Consider the following 15,626-nt stretch of genomic DNA (forward strand, 5'->3'; position numbering starts at 1 on the left):
TTTCCCCCCTCCCCTGCCATCCCATCATCATCTCTTGTTCCTTTTGCCCTAATCCAACCAGTGGTGTCTTTGCTGTTCTTGAACACATCAGGCGCAGTTCCCCTTCAGGGCCTTTGGACTAAGTGGTCTCTGCCTCGAATGATACCCCGGCTACCCATGGGGCTGTCCACCCTACTTTGCTCAGCTTCCTGCCCACATGTCACCTCCTCAGGACAGTCCTCCCTTGCTTACCTTTTACTTACTAAATATCAACCCTCCCATCCCATTCCCGGTTCCTCTTTTCTCTTCTTTTCATCTCGGTTTCTGTTCCTCCATAGAGTATGAATTCCAGGAGGACGGAGTCCTTGCTTTGAGGGCTGTTCTATCACTAGCACGTTGCATAGTGCTGAGCACACAAGGGGCTCTCGATAAGTACTGTTTGAAGGAATACATAAGTGAACTGAATGAATGAATGTCTGTTACTGAATGTTGTCAGTCTGAAGTTATCATAACAACCGATTTGGGTGTTTTTAAACATTTCTTCTAGATACTTCCTAGTAATCTGGAGTCAAATACTTCTCTACAAACACAGTCTATAGATTGATATTTATGTGGAAATGAGAAGCTTTAAAGTTAATAATTACAATCAAAATGACCTTGGTAAATACATAAAGTAGTTTGAGCTTTACCATACTACACTGATACAGACTAACCCGAATTCAGACAGTTATTATAGGCAGTTTATAGTCAAGATTCAGCTCGTTTGTAATTTTTACTTTTAAAATAAGTGAATGTGTGAAAATATAAGGAAGTAGCTTTTAGTGTGCATGCTATATTGTTTACACAAACCAAAACAAATGTGAGAAGTTATTTTAACTTGGAGAAAGAAAGCTGAGGTGATTTAATAGTTCTTATCAGATACAAACATGCTGTCTGACACACTGTATGTGTAATTCTTCCTCAGTTTAGTATTGGCCATTTAGAGTTGCTGCTATACCTTTATTAGGAGTGTAAAGCCTTAGAAAGGTAGAGATAACTGTAATCGTCTTGTTAATTTCCTCTTTCTTCCAACCACGATTAAAATCTTTTTTTTTTTCTACCTGAAAGACATTTAAAAAGTGTTTTATAAAATTTGTCCCTGTTCTCAGAGACTGACATTAACTTGTTAATGGGGCAAAAAGTTATAGATTGGCTAAAGAAAAGGACACTTTTTTTCAAGATTTTGACCATTTTGTTTTCTTTTAAAATAAAGTAAATTTGCATAATGCAGAATTTTTTTGGTTTGGTATTATAAATATTAGTAACCTCTACACAGACATTTCTCAAATTTTGGTTGAAGTGAATTTTACATATAAACTAGGTGAAATGTGTTTGTGATATCTATAATGTTTATGAAAGGGTACATTTAAGAAGTTCAAAAATTTATTATTTATGGTGTCTTATTTTTAAGTATTTACTGCCCCCTAGTGAAAGATTTTGTCTTGTGAACATATTTTCACATAACATTTTTCTTTAATATTTGCAAAAAGAAATTTGAAGTTTTGTAAATACAAGTGAAAAGCCTTGGGGTACATTTTTCTAATTCTGGGTCTTTCCAGAATTATATGATATTTGAAATTCCACAGTGACATTCCGTTTGAATCCTGAAACAGGGTTTGATTTTTTTTTTTTTTTTTTTTTTTTTTTTTGCCGCAAGTAAAAGTCCTTTTTACTTTTTTAGGTTTTTTTTAGGCATATTAGTATTCCTATTCAGCTTCTCGCGTAGTTACTTATAATTTCCTTTATTTTTAGCAAAACTGTATCAAATAGAATTAAGGGGGGCTAGAATATGGGGCTGAACACTCAGGATTTTCTTAAGATATTTGCCTTGTAGAAATGGTTCCCACCTGTAAAGTTGTACATCATAATCGTAAGCTCTAATTTCCTGAGCAACCTTCAGTTAAGGGTGCAATCATCATCATCGTCATCAAAATGATGAACAGTAGTAGGGGCAGCTAACACTTACGGGTAACTACCGTGTGCCAATTTACTTAACATTTTATCGGCTAAACACGGTATGTGAATGAACTCATTTAGATCCTTATAACATTCCTGTGCCCCAGGCAAGTTCTATTTTACTGATAGGGAACCTATAAAATTCCTTTAAGGTCATGGCTGGTTAGGCCAGATCTAGATCCGAATGGGAGGCCAGCTGTGTAGCTGTAGACGCCTCCTTTGAATAAGGGCATCGCCATCTGCTGGGTCTTGCTGTGTCACGAGGCACCGACCCCCCCCTCCTCCTGGCGTCCTGTTTGTTGCTGTGTTCTGTCCCACCTTTGCTCGGTCTTCTCATCAGCGGGGGGGTAGCAGCAGGCACACAAAGCAGACACTGTGGTAGTAATGCTGGGCTTGCCCACTTGTCGTAGCTCTGTAAGAGTCTCTCGGGACTTTGTTTTAGAGAGTGGCATGTGTAGGTACAGCTTTGAAATAGGCAAAATCTGTCTTGTTTTTTTTAATAAAAAAAAATGTTTTATTTATTTTGGGGGCGGAGAGTGAGCAGGAGAGGTGCAGAGAGAGGGGAGTACACAAAATCCGAAGCAGGCTCCAGGCTCCAAGCTGTCAGCACAGAGCCCGATGCGGGGCTTGAACTCACAGACCTTGAGATCATGACCTGAGCCAAAGTCGGACGCTCAACTGACTGAGCCACCCAGGCACCCTGGCAAAATCTGTCTTTATGTCTCCTGTTCACTCTCTTATCTGTTCAGTATCCTGTTCTCCATCTGCCATTCCTGAATGCCTGTGTTATATCCCCATGGCTTTGTAAAGCGTGGTCACCCCCTTCCCGGTATCTTTCATTCTTTAAAACCTACAGCTTTTGGAAGACTGCTGACTGAGCTGAATAAATCTCTGTTGATGAGTATTTCTAGTAGCAAAAAAGGAAGTAAATAACAGTCAGACTGGGCCCAAAGGAAGTTGTTTTTGAGCAGTTGGGTGACCAGGTTAGCACTGTTTGTGAGATTTTTCCTCCTCAGCTTTTGTATCCTATTTTCTAGTCATTTTTCTTCTCATTCTTAAATCTAAAGCCTTTTTTTTTTTTTTTTAACGTTTATTTGAGACGGAGAGAGTGCAAGCGGGAGAGGGGGTGGAGAGAGAGGGAGAGAGGATCCCAGCAGGCTTCACTTTGTCAGCGCAGAGCCCGATGTGGGGCTGCAGCTCACAAATGGTGAGATCATGACCTGAGCCAAACTCAATCTACTGAGCCATCCAGGTGCCCCCAAAGGATTAAAAAAATAAATAATTAAGAGTGAGGAAGAGCTTGAGGAAGTTGAGGGTTGTGGGTGGGGAGGGGAAGGGAAGGCAGCCATCTCGCACTGTGTGGGTAGATCTTCAGTCACCCATGGACGGGATGTGTTTAAAATGGCTGAGCTGTTTGTACTCGTGTCATGATAGCTCTCATGTGTCACAATACCTTTATGGGAACCAGCTTAGTTCTCTATCTCCCTGGACTGCAGGAAGGGAGAGGCCCTTTGGGAGAAACCCTGAACAGGTCTGAGGAAGCGCTGAAGGGTGTTCAGGAAGAGAGAAATCCTGTTTTCACTCAGCTTCTGAGATTTCTAGGCAAAAAAGGAAAAGAATCTAGTTCACATTAGTTTGGATTATTGTTGTCCCTTAGGAAGGCCTAATGCTTTTTGATTGCATTCTTTTTTATTGAAAAATAATACATAGACTTGATATAGTATATCTTATAGTCCCTTTAAACTTAAGTGCAGATTTTAAAAAGATGTTATTCAAAGTAAATCTTGGGGTGCCTGGCTGGCTCAGTTGGTAGGGCACGAGACTTTTGATCTTGGGGTTGTGAGTTCGAGCCCTGCGTTGGGGCTAGACATTACATTAGTAAATTAAAAAAAACAAAAAAATAAAGTAAATCTTTTTTGGAACTGCCATACCTCTGTCTTAGATTTTTGAGATTTTAATTTTTTAGATTGATTGTATTATTTTCATTTTGTTGACTTGAGATAATATTTACTTGGTTTTGATTCTTTTAACTAGACAGCAGAGCAGACTTATTTAAATAACTTTTTTGGGAGGTGCCTGCAAGGAGCTCCTGCAAGGAGCCTGCTTGGGATTCTCTTTCTCCCTCTCTGCCCCTTCCCCATGCACTCTCGCTCTCTCTCTCTCTCTCTCTCTCCCCCCCTCTCCCCCTCTCTCTCAAATAAATAAACTTTAAAATGTTAAAAAGAAATCATTTTTTTCATGACTCATTTTTTTTTTCTGTTTTGTAGAATCCGAATTGCTGGAATCAGGGGTATTCAGGGAGTGGTTCGCAAAACAGTTAATGATGAACTTCGGGCTACCATTTGGGAACCCCAGCACATGGACAAAATTGTTCCGTCCCTGTTATTTAACATGCAGAAGATAGAAGAGGTTGACAGGTATTTAATAAAGATTTTCAGGTTGAGGGTGTGTTACTTTTGTACATGTGCATGTGTGCTTGCTTGCCCGATAAGAAAGTTGTGTCTTTAGTGTTACATAAAGAGTGGTCTCATAAATGTGAGGGAGTTTAAATATGTGCTCTTTTGAAAAATTACTCATCTTTAGTGATCACATTAGGCTTAGTGGACCACAGATTATTACTCATACACTTAAGGTTTTCTTTCTTTTAGAATAAATTTACACTTGCTGCTTATTATTGAGCATCCAGTCGTACTAACAGCTGCAAGTGTGAGAAGTAGAAGTTCTAGCCGGACATCTGTTATTCTGTAGACCCCCAGGATGCTCTAAGGGGGTTAGATCTAACCAAAATAATAATGGTAACGATAACCGCTATTCACCATTTTAAACAAAAGGTTAGGCTGGGTTTATTTCCTTTATTCTTCTAAGATATTTGGGGATACAGAGAAGACATTTGCACGTTGCCGAGGACTCAAGTCTGTTAGCTGTTACAACTAGTGTCGGAATTCTTGCATACGGTTTTCTTCATTTCTCCTTTTCTCCTCCAGTCGCATAGGCCCTCCTCCTTCTCCTTCTGCTGCTGACAAAGAAGAGAACCCTGCCGTGCTGGCTGAAAACTGCTTCAGGGAGCTGCTGGGTCGAGCGACTTTTGGGAATATGAATAACGCTGTTAGACCAGTTTTTGCGTAAGGAGTTGATATTGTCCTGGTTATTTGTGATCGTGCCGTGTCAATTCTGTGCTAATTCGCTTACAGAGGACACATTTTGCTGGCATGAGTGCGTTACTGGTGGAAAGTGTAGCACTGTGGGAGGGGTATAGGCATGAGTCAGCCGCCGTATTTTTGAGTGCCGTTCCAGCACTGTACCAGCCTTTCCCCTGAAAAATGAAATCCAGTCAGTGCATGATGTCATATGCATCATTCGTTGTGAATTTTTCTCCCAGGCCTTGAGATGCATATGCAGAGTAAAATATTCAGCAGTGTCCAAATGTGATGTACCTCTTTTTAGTAACTTCTGTGGTCATTTTCCTAGTCCCTGGTTCTGTTTCGTGGCTTGCTTTTTCCCGGGGCTGGATTGCCTTAGTGCACATGCTCTTCTCTAAATTTCATCTTACACCTGGTGACTGGTCAGAGCAGGACTATTAAATATCTCATGGGCACTTAGACTCTCCCCCCAGGGAAAATACACGTGTGAACTTTGAGTTTCTCCACAGAAACATTATCGCTTAGGCCTTGTTGTCAAGCCTTCGTACGGTCATCAGATGATAGATCGACTGTATAATAGGCTGTGTAATTTCTGGCCGTGTTTGCTAGTCTTTTGTTCATCGTTTGCCTCATCCTTTTCCCTTCCCAACTAATAATGTCTTCAGAGACATTACTTGACTACCGATTAGACTATGGTATTAGACATTATACAGACTACTGGAACACATGGAATTCTTTATTAAAGGCAAATATTTAGGTTAAAGTTGAGCTTTAGTTAATAAGAGTCTATAAACCACGAAATTGTACTAAAAATCATAGAATCATTAGATTTCCAGAGGGATCTCTGATTCTTCCACTGCCTGAAAAAGAAAAATTGAGATTTTGTGTTTAATGACTCTGTGGACATATGGAAATGCTACTGAGGAAATAATCAAAATGATGTCAGCTGTAACTAAAGGCAGATTTATTGTTCAGTATCCAGACATGCTGATTGAATAACGGAATTCTGGTTTTTATGTTAATACTCTTATTAAGTGAGAGGTAATCTATAAGGCCTTAAAAATCTAGAGAGCGATTGTAGAAGAAGCTACTAAATTAACTGTACTTGAGTTGGGTAACCTGAAGTGGGGTTTATTTTTAGTATGTAGAACTTAGTGGACTTAAATCCTGATCAAATGTTAGCTAATTAAGTTTTTAATTAAATGTTAATTATATATTAGCTATTAATTAGCTAATTAAATAGTAAATGCCTAAGATACCATGTATTTGGGGGAATAGATACATAAATAAAACTGTCCTCGTCTTCAGCAAACTTTTTTTTTAAGTTTATTTTGAGAGAGTGCTCTCATGCACACGTGTGTGCACAGGGGAGAGGCAGAGAATCTTTTTTTTTTTTTTTTTAATTTTTTTTAAATGTTTATTTTTGAGAAAGAGAGAGAGAGAGAGAGTGCACGCGAGTGGGAGAGGGGCAGAGAGAGGGAGGGAGACACAGAATCCGAAGCAGGCTCCAGGCTCCGAGCTGTCAGCACAGAGCCCTATGTGAGGCCCAAACCCAGAAACCTCGAGATCATGACCTGAGCCATAGTTGTTTTAGGTCTTCTCCCTTTTTTCTTCCTGGCTCCTGAGCTCTCTAATGCATCATTCATTCCTTTGCTTCTCTGTGCTGTGTTCTAAGGTACTTTTCCAGATTTACTCACGAATTCTCTCTTCCTGCCTAATTTGCTGTTTAAACTGGTATTTAGTTTCTAGTTTGGCCCTGTATCTTTTATAAGTGAATGTTGTATTTGGTTGTTTTTTTTTTTTTTTCAAATCTGCCTGTCATCTTTGGTAGAGTTTTATTCAGTTGTCAAATTTTTGTCACCTTTTTTTTTTTTTTTTTTTACTCTTTCATCCTAAAAGTGAACTTATTTTAAATTTCGAATCCATTAATTCCAGTGATACCTCCAGTCCTCAAAGATGAGACTCTGCCTCTCCTTCAAAGTGGCTCTTGAAATCCTAAGTTTGAGCTCACATTCAATGTAACTTTTATTTGTGGGACTTCTTTGAAGCCTGGATTTGTGGTGTTTCCTCCATAAGAGGCTTTATTTTGCTTCTGCTGAAGGCGCAGGCACAGGTGTTCTGCAGGCATCACTTTGAACTACATCCCTCAGTTTTTTGATCCACATGGATATTGTGAATTCTGGTAAACCACAGTGAAAGCCTGAGTACTGGGTGTATGGTTGAATTCTTTGGAGAGAATTCTATGGTTCCCCTCAGAGCCAAGGCCAATGCGTGCTAGTTTCTCGATAGTTTTCTACAACAGAAAGTTCCCTGAGGCTGTCATCATTTAGGGGTCCTAAAATGATGCAGGGATTTCTGGTCTAATGGCTTGCCTTTCCTGAGTGGGCCCTAAGCTTGCTCTCCGGTCTCCTGTGTATATAACCCTTTACGTCACTGGCTGTCAGCCACCAGAGATCTAGGATACACCTAGGACAGCTGCTGACTTCACTGTAACCTAACCTCTCCAGATTCTTGCCTTCTGCGGGGTTTGAACTGAGGGACTTTCCTTTCTTGCCAGCTCATCTAGGTATTTCAGAGTCCTATATTCCAGCCTTTTATTGTTGTTGTTTTATGAAAGGATCTGGCAGTTGGGGAAAATGTATCATATTTCTGAAAATGGAGACATGAACTTTCTTTTAGATAGTATTCTTATGATAAGCTTTGCATATTGTCAGCTTCTAGAGGAAGAAAGCAGAATCAAAAAAGAAACTCTTAAACTGACTTTCTTTAATTACAGGCATTTAGACCATCACAAACTATGGGATCCCAATGAATTTGCAGTTCACTGCTTTAAAATTATAATGTATTCCATTCAGGTAAGAATTGGTTAAGTATTTATCATATTTATGTAAGTAATTTTGTTTTTGTATTGATAAGCATACCATTAGAGGTAGGTATACAACATGTTCTTAGTTTCGTTTTTTGTCTCATTTTAATTTACCACTTATTTTCTTATTTGTCAAGATGAAAAGATATTTAATAAAAAGTAACATATCTTGTGATGATGTTTATGGTGCGTATATTTAAATATATTGTGTATTTATGTTTCACTGATAAACTGGTAATGGAATTGAAATTCATCACAGCAGCATATAGCTGGTAATAATCACTAACATTTATTGAGTTTATACTGTTAGGATAGTGCATGTATCAACTCCTCCAGCCTTTATAGAACCTGATGATGAGACACTCGACTCGACTGCAGAGGACTACACCTTAGATTTCCCCAAAACCTGAACAGACCCAGGTAGCTGTTAATTCAAGTGGGGATTTTAAGTCTTTTTTTTTATTTTTTACACAATCCGCATTTTTTTCTGTTTTAAAAAGTCACCCTTAATTCAAAGGAGATACGGTAGTAAGAAGCAGCATAGCTTTTACTGTAGGTCATACGAATATTTGCATCCTAGATGAGCTCTTTACTGGTTGTGTGAACTTGGGCAAATTATTCAGTCCCTCTGAGTTCTAGGTTTCTCGTTTCTGAAACAAACAAAACTTATATTCAGGCACCCAATAATTCATTTATATTTTAAAATAGAAGTACCATTTATGAAGTGCTGGCTGTACTGTGTCCTGTGACTCTGCCAGTAACCTATGTGCTGTCGTTTGATCCTCATTTTGTACAGCAGTAGGTATTGTTACTATCCCGCCTTCGCAGATCAGAAAACTAATCTTTCGAGAGGTCAGATACCTCACCCATGGGCACGCAGGTAGAAAGTGAGGTCAGGATTGAAACTGTGGCCATTCTGTTCCACAAGTTTTGGTCTAAATCAACCAACCATTAAGTTAAAGTTAGCATTCCAAATGTGAGTTTTTGGTAAGTGGTAGTTACAATAAAGCTGGTTGGGGTGTGGTAGGATAATTTTAAAAATTTATTTTCTGCTTTTATTGGGTTGTAATTGATATATAACATTGTGTAAGTTTAAGGTATACAACATAACGATTGGGTATACGTATATATTGTAAAATGATTACCACTGTAGTTTATTCAAGATCCATTGCCCCACATAGTGTTTTTTCCATCTTGTGAGAACTTTCTTGTAACATTTTATTATTTTTTTTATTTATTTATTTTTTAAAGTTTATTTATTTTGAGAGAGAGCAGGGGAGGGGCAGAGAGAGAGGGAGAGTGAGGATTCTAAGCAGGCTGTACACAGTCGGCGCAGAGCCCGATGTGGGGCTTGAACTCACAAACTGTGAAATCATGACCTGAGCTGAAATCAAGAGTTGGACGCTTACCCAACTGAGCCACCCAGGCGCCCCTTATCAGAACTTTTGAGATTTTTTTTAATTTAATTACTTAGTAGGTTAGAAGTTGATCTGACAATCTGTGGACATAATTAAGACTATTCTCCTGTCTTTTGTAGTCTTGTATTTCTTCATTTGCCCTCCTCGTTCACATTTTGTTATTAAATTGTTTTTTGCAAGAAGTAAATTAATAAAGTGAAAAAAACTTAGGGAATTCAATGAACACTTGCTGATTAAATGTTAAGAAACTGCTGACCCGCAGCATATTTTTGGAAATAGCCGTAAGTATAGCATATGTTTTATGAAGTCCATTAATCAAAAATTAAATGGTCGTACCTAGTAGAATGGGAATTTGTTTAATAAAACTATCCTGATATAATTAAAACTTCTGGTAAAATTGTTTTCATTGCTGTTTACCTTAGAATTGTTTATAGGAATCATTCTTAGGTGACATTTCAAACTCTTTCCGTAAAATATTAAACTAGTCTGACCAGAGTTCATATTCTTAAGGGGTTACAATAGACGTAGTTTCAAATAGTTTCACATATAATAGGACATTTGTAGTAAAGGGAGAATATTTAAAGCTCATCTTCTGTTCTAAATTGACTTGTTAAAGGTAATAAGATGTGGTGATTAAGAACCAGGCCCTGAAGTTGGACCAAGATCCACAGCTCGGCCTCCTTAGCGTTTCTGTGTGACCTGCTTCACTCGCGCCGTAAAGTGCGCCGAGTGATTGCGTTTGGCTGCTTCCTGGTGTGGATAAAATGTGATAACACACATCCGGTGTTTAGAACAGTGCCTGGCACCTGCTTCTGAACCAAGTGTTTTCTGTTGTCATTATTGTTATGCTTAATGTTGTAATAATATGTGATCCCACGAGTCACCAATTAAATGGTGGTAGTGGCTAGATTGAGCACATTTCCTGTGATAGACACAATTTTAGGTTCTTTACACAAACAAACTCATTTAAGTGCCACAACAATCCTATGAAATAACTGTTTTTATTTTCTAAATATTGTAGGTGAGGAAAACTGAGGTACGGAGAGGTGAAGTAGTCCTCTCTCTTTTTTTCTTAAAGTTTGAGAGAAGGAGCGAGCAAGTGTGGGCACACAAGTGGGGGAGGGCAGAGACAGAGAATCCCAAGCAGGCTCCGCGCTGTCCATGCATAACCCGCAGCCCGTCACAGGGCTGAATCTCACGAACGTGAGATCATGACCGGAGCCGAAATCAGGAGTCGGACGCTCACTAGGCCACCCCAGCCCCCGGACGTAGGTGCCCCAAAGTAGTCCTCTCTTAAGTTATAAGCTATTAAGGTATAAAGTGATGGAGCCTGAATTTGAATTTGGGCAAATCTGACACACTTAGCCACTCTATCCTGTTGCTTCTTAAAGCTACTCATACGTTAATATTGTTTTAAAATTCCCTGTGAGGTGAGTTGTGTGGCAGGTACGCGATAGCCCAGTAAACCAGCGTCAGAAACTTACGACGCAAAGTGTAATCCACCGCATTGCTGTTTGTGCTCCGTTTCCAAGGTGGTGTTCGCAAGCGGTTGTGAACAGGTGCTTTGCTTGGCTTTGCTTAGAATAGCCCCGCTTTATGTGGTGATTAATACTCACTCACTCTCTGAAGTGTCCGGGTTTGGACAGATCAAATTGCCGTCCTGTTTATAAGACAAACTCTTACTTGAGTGAGCTTCATGCATCAGAAGCACCCAGCTTCCCGTGTGAGAAGTTCACTTTTGTGTTTTGCGTAAGTTTTGGCGTTCCTGTTTTAACATAGCAAAAAGTAAAGGTGAAAATGTTTACCTTGGGTTGTTGTAAAAGTAGATGTGTTGTGACAGAAATGCCAGAAATACTTGGAGACGAATTCGGTTTTATTGATAGAGATGAAGAAGTTTTTTTGTTTTGTTTTGTTTGTTTTGTTTTTTGCTTTTGAGCAGAGTAGCCATAATGTGGGGCTAACATAATACTGCTTATTAGTATAAAACCACCCATTCCAAAGGAGGAAAAGGTGAGCAGTCTGAAAATTCATAGAGTGGTGACGCCTATCAGAAGGCAAACACAGACCAGGAGATTCAGGGCCATAGTCCTTTTTATTTGTTTGTTTTTGTTTTTTTACAACTTGGTGGTAGACCCACTCATGACTCCTGGGTATAGTTATTAATTTAAAAAAACACAGCTTTGCTACTCTGTTAAACAAAAAAAAAAAGAAATCGAAGAGTATGTAGTTAAACACTTTCTATATATTCTATTTTAGATTAAACAAAAAAAAAAAGAAATCGAAGAGTATGTAGTTAAACACTTTCTATATATTCTATTTTAGATTTAAGTCCCAGTAGCATTCATTGTGATTGATCAGATTTATCTGTGATAAAATTTCCTTTGTAAATTATAAATCGCAAAGCTTCTGATATCTCCTGGATTTAAAGTTAATCAGGTGTACATTGATAACATTTTCCTTTTGATACTGGCTTTTGATGAGATGGAAGTTTTGACTGTTTAGCATTAGATATCCATAAGGAGAAATAATATTTATCGAGTTTGGGTAAGAGAAAAGTGCTATAAATGTCATAATCTTGTTTATTTTTAAATACTGTATTTGTCCTATTGTCAGATTATAAGAGTATATAAATGCCTTTGAAATTACAGAGAAGTATGAAGAGAATAAAAACCTCTCATGAATCCTGGCTACTGTTGATATTTAGGTGTCTATAATTCTAGTTCTCTATGTATTTTTAAAGAAACATTAAATTTGATTAAGCATAGTATTTTGCAACTTGTTTTTTTCATCCAGGGTATTATAAATATTTTCCGGTATCCCTGTTTGTTCTTAAAAAGCATGGTTTTTAATGGCTCCATATTGTTTCATAACACAAGTCCCAGCCTCCTGTAATTGGACATTTAAGTGTCACATGGTTTTTCACTCTTTGAGAATTCTGCCAGTGTGCGTATAACTGCTCATACGTTTTTCTATACTATTTTGCTTCTTTTAGGCTCAGTATTCTCACCACGTAATTCAGGAAATTCTAGGACACCTTGATGCTCGTAAAAAAGATTCTCCACGGGTCCGAGCAGGTATCATTCAGGTTCTATTAGAGGCTGTTGCCATTGCTGCCAAAGGTTCCATAGGTGAGTGTCCACCAAAAAAACCCACAAAAAACCAAAAAGCTCAAATAAAAAAATTAATGCATTAATCTGTTCCAGAGGTTTTTTTTAGTAGGTATAACAGTGTATGGAAGACTCTTTAAAAATACCTTAATGTGTTTTTTTTAATGTTTTTAAATGTGCTGTAATTTCTCTTGAAATTTTGGGGTCGCATGATTCTCAGACTTCTTTAGTGTACATGCGAGCATTTTCCTCCATATCAGCTTCTCCTTCCCTTCTTCCTTTTTTCTAATAAAGATTTTTGAAAACCAATTATATGTTACACGTTTGGGAGGATCTGGGTTTAAGACACTTATGGTTTACTTGGAGTTAGACAACTCTCTCTAAGGCTATAATTCAAGGCAGAATTTGTTCACATACCGTAAGAAAACCAGAATGCAAACCAGGAATGGAAAACAGGTTGGTAAGAGCAAAATCTTATGTAGCCCCTTTGGCTAGAATGTGTGGTAGCATGGAGGAAGTCAGAGAAGTTGCTTTAATGTTGTGGCCAGGTCGTGGACATAATTATACCGTTGACTGATACTCTTAAGAGAATTACTGTAATCATCAAAGATATGTAATAGGATAGATCATCTGGCTGCAAAACGTAGGGCACTTTGGAAATAACAGGTGGTTGTCATCATTGTAGGCACTAGGGAAAGAACTTGACCTTGGAGGGCAGCACAGGAACGGGAATGTAAACAGGATTCAATAACTGACTGACTACAGGGGTAATAAGGAGAAGGGACAGGTCATGTCATTTGAAGAATGGAAGAGTCCATAGTAGAATTACGGAAGTTAGAAGGAGAATCTGGTTATGGTTTCTTTGCTTCACAGTCAAAGTAGAAATACATTTGCTACTCAAAAACTCTAATGCTCGTTCAGTGTCAGCTAGGGAGTGGGCCTTTTGGATATGGACTTTTTATTGCTCATCTTGTAATTTATCTCAAAAAGATGGAAGCAGTCGTTTAGCTGGAAAGTTACTTAATTTGAAACATTAAATGAAACATAATATGTTGACTTAACACATTACTGTCTATTATGTACGAGGTACCATGTGCTAAGCTCTGTACATTTAAAGAGGTATTTGAACGTGGCTCCATGTCCTAGATAAAGAACATTGTAATTAAGAGTTGAAGGTGCACATAAAAACACTGATTAAACTATAGTGTGATAGATGCAGTGACACATATGTGCAGAGTATTTATAGAACTGAAAGCAGAGAGCAAATTTCATTGACTTGAATCTGATGAGTTGGCAAGTTTCTAATAATGGAGGCAAATTCCTTCTTCAGCCTCAAAAGTTGCAAAATAAATTTCCAACATTACAGTGGGCTATAGTACCGTAATTCCGTGGATTCTGACACAACAGTTAAGGTAAATATTGTCCTAATACACATTATTTGTCTAGTACACACGATTATATGGATGGAAACTTTTTGGTAATATTTATATGCACATACACAGTTTGTGTGGTTTGTACCAGAGAGGTTCAAGCGGTGAGTTGCTCAGAGATGCCCAGTAAATGTTTGCTGGAATAACTGGGAAACTTTCTTATTTAGGTGTTTCTCATTTACCTTTTCACTACTCTGGAAATACCCAAAAATTTGAGAAATAGGAGAATTGGTTTCGAGTACATAATACTGGAAAAGCTCACAGTAGTGTTCATTTCCAGGACCCACGGTGCTGGAAGTCTTTAACACCCTACTGAAGCACCTGCGTCTCAGTGTTGAATTTGAAGCAAATGATTTACAGGGGGGATCTGGAGGCAGTGCCAACTTAAACACCAGTACCAAAGACAATGATGAGAAGATTGTGCAGAATGCTATCATCCAAACAATAGGTGAGTATGTTTCACTTCTCAAAACTATCGTGTAAAATCGTGATTAAGAAAGCTCTTGCTGAGAGTGGTCTCTTACGGTACATTAGTCAAAGGTGGATGAATGGTACCTTAGACTTTTAAAAAACATTATATTCAGAAAATAAGCAAACATAAGAGTAGGACAGAGAACACTGTATACACTTTGCTCAGATTCATCTGTTAATATTTTATGCTATTTATTTTACCATTTACTCTCCCTCCCTTATTTCTCCATGTGTGCACACATGCGTGTATATGTGCATATATACGTATATGTCCGTATACAAATATAGACATGTAGAGAGAGGTAGGTACGTACATCCTTGTTTTTTTTTCCCTAACCCATTAGATATTAAGTGCATATACACTATGGCCTTTTACCACAGAGTATTATTCCAAAAAATAAGATATTTTTCTTCTATAACCAGAGTACAGTTATTAACGTCAATAAATTTAACATTGGCGCAGTACTGTAATCAAACTGCTGTATTTCAGTTTTGTCATTTGACCTAATGTCCTTCAGAGCATGTTTTTCCTTAGGTCTAAGATTCAGCCTAGGATCATAAATTGCATTTATTTGTAATATTTCTTTAGTTCCTTTAGCCTGGAACTATTCATTTATGAAATGTGAGTTTTTAACTGTACACCACCCCCTTTGTAAAAAGAAAAAAAAAAAATTTCCCATTCGGGTTTGTCCAGTGTTTGCCCATGGTTAAGTTTGTCTGTGCATTCCTGGTTGGATGCTCCATAAGAGAGAAAGTTCTTCTCAGAATGTTACACACAGAGGTGCACAGTGTGCTTTTGCTAGTCATTGGTGATGTTCGTTTTGATCACTCAAAGTGTTCTGTCTCTCTGCTGTACGGTTTCAGTTTTTATCCTTGCAAATAATAAACGGTCTCTGAGCATATACTTTTAGACCATGCAGATGTTCTGCTTTTCACCCAGACCTCCCCCTGAATTTAGTAACCGTTCATCATTCCTACCGAACCAGTCTTTACCGTAATGTTGCAAGTGGATGGTCTGTCAGGTGGCACTCTGTGTTCTGTGGTGAGCGGGCCTTTTTTCTCCCCTGTGTATGTAGGTAGGAGTGCAGGTATTTATATCTTTGTTGGTATGAGCTTACGGACTTGTGTTTTCATGCTGCATAATTCATTCTGTATTATTACATCTTGGTGCTGAAGTTGTCCCAGATTTGGCCAACGGGAACTCCCCTTTCCAGGTCTTC

The 15,626-nt window shown here is 38.3% G+C and overlaps 1 protein-coding gene across 5 annotated transcripts in view; it reads left to right on the plus strand.

Moving 5' to 3' along the window:
- EFR3A (EFR3 homolog A) overlaps positions 1–15,626 on the plus strand; it is a 105,113-nt gene that overhangs the window by 47,550 nt on the left and 41,937 nt on the right. For all 5 annotated transcript variants that reach the window (XR_006213229.1, XM_042973556.1, XM_042973555.1 and 2 more), the window contains 5 exons: positions 4,242–4,391; positions 4,959–5,096; positions 7,891–7,969; positions 12,391–12,526; positions 14,216–14,383. Coding sequence is in view for 4 of the 5 variants with exons in the window: in XM_042973556.1 (XP_042829490.1) it covers positions 4,242–4,391; positions 4,959–5,096; positions 7,891–7,969; positions 12,391–12,526; positions 14,216–14,383 (671 nt within the window). In the remaining variant the exon portion in view is untranslated. The remainder of the gene's footprint in view (positions 1–4,241; positions 4,392–4,958; positions 5,097–7,890; positions 7,970–12,390; positions 12,527–14,215; positions 14,384–15,626) is intronic.

Source organism: Panthera tigris, chromosome F2, assembly GCF_018350195.1.
Source record: "Panthera tigris isolate Pti1 chromosome F2, P.tigris_Pti1_mat1.1, whole genome shotgun sequence".
NCBI lineage: Eukaryota > Metazoa > Chordata > Mammalia > Carnivora > Felidae > Panthera > Panthera tigris.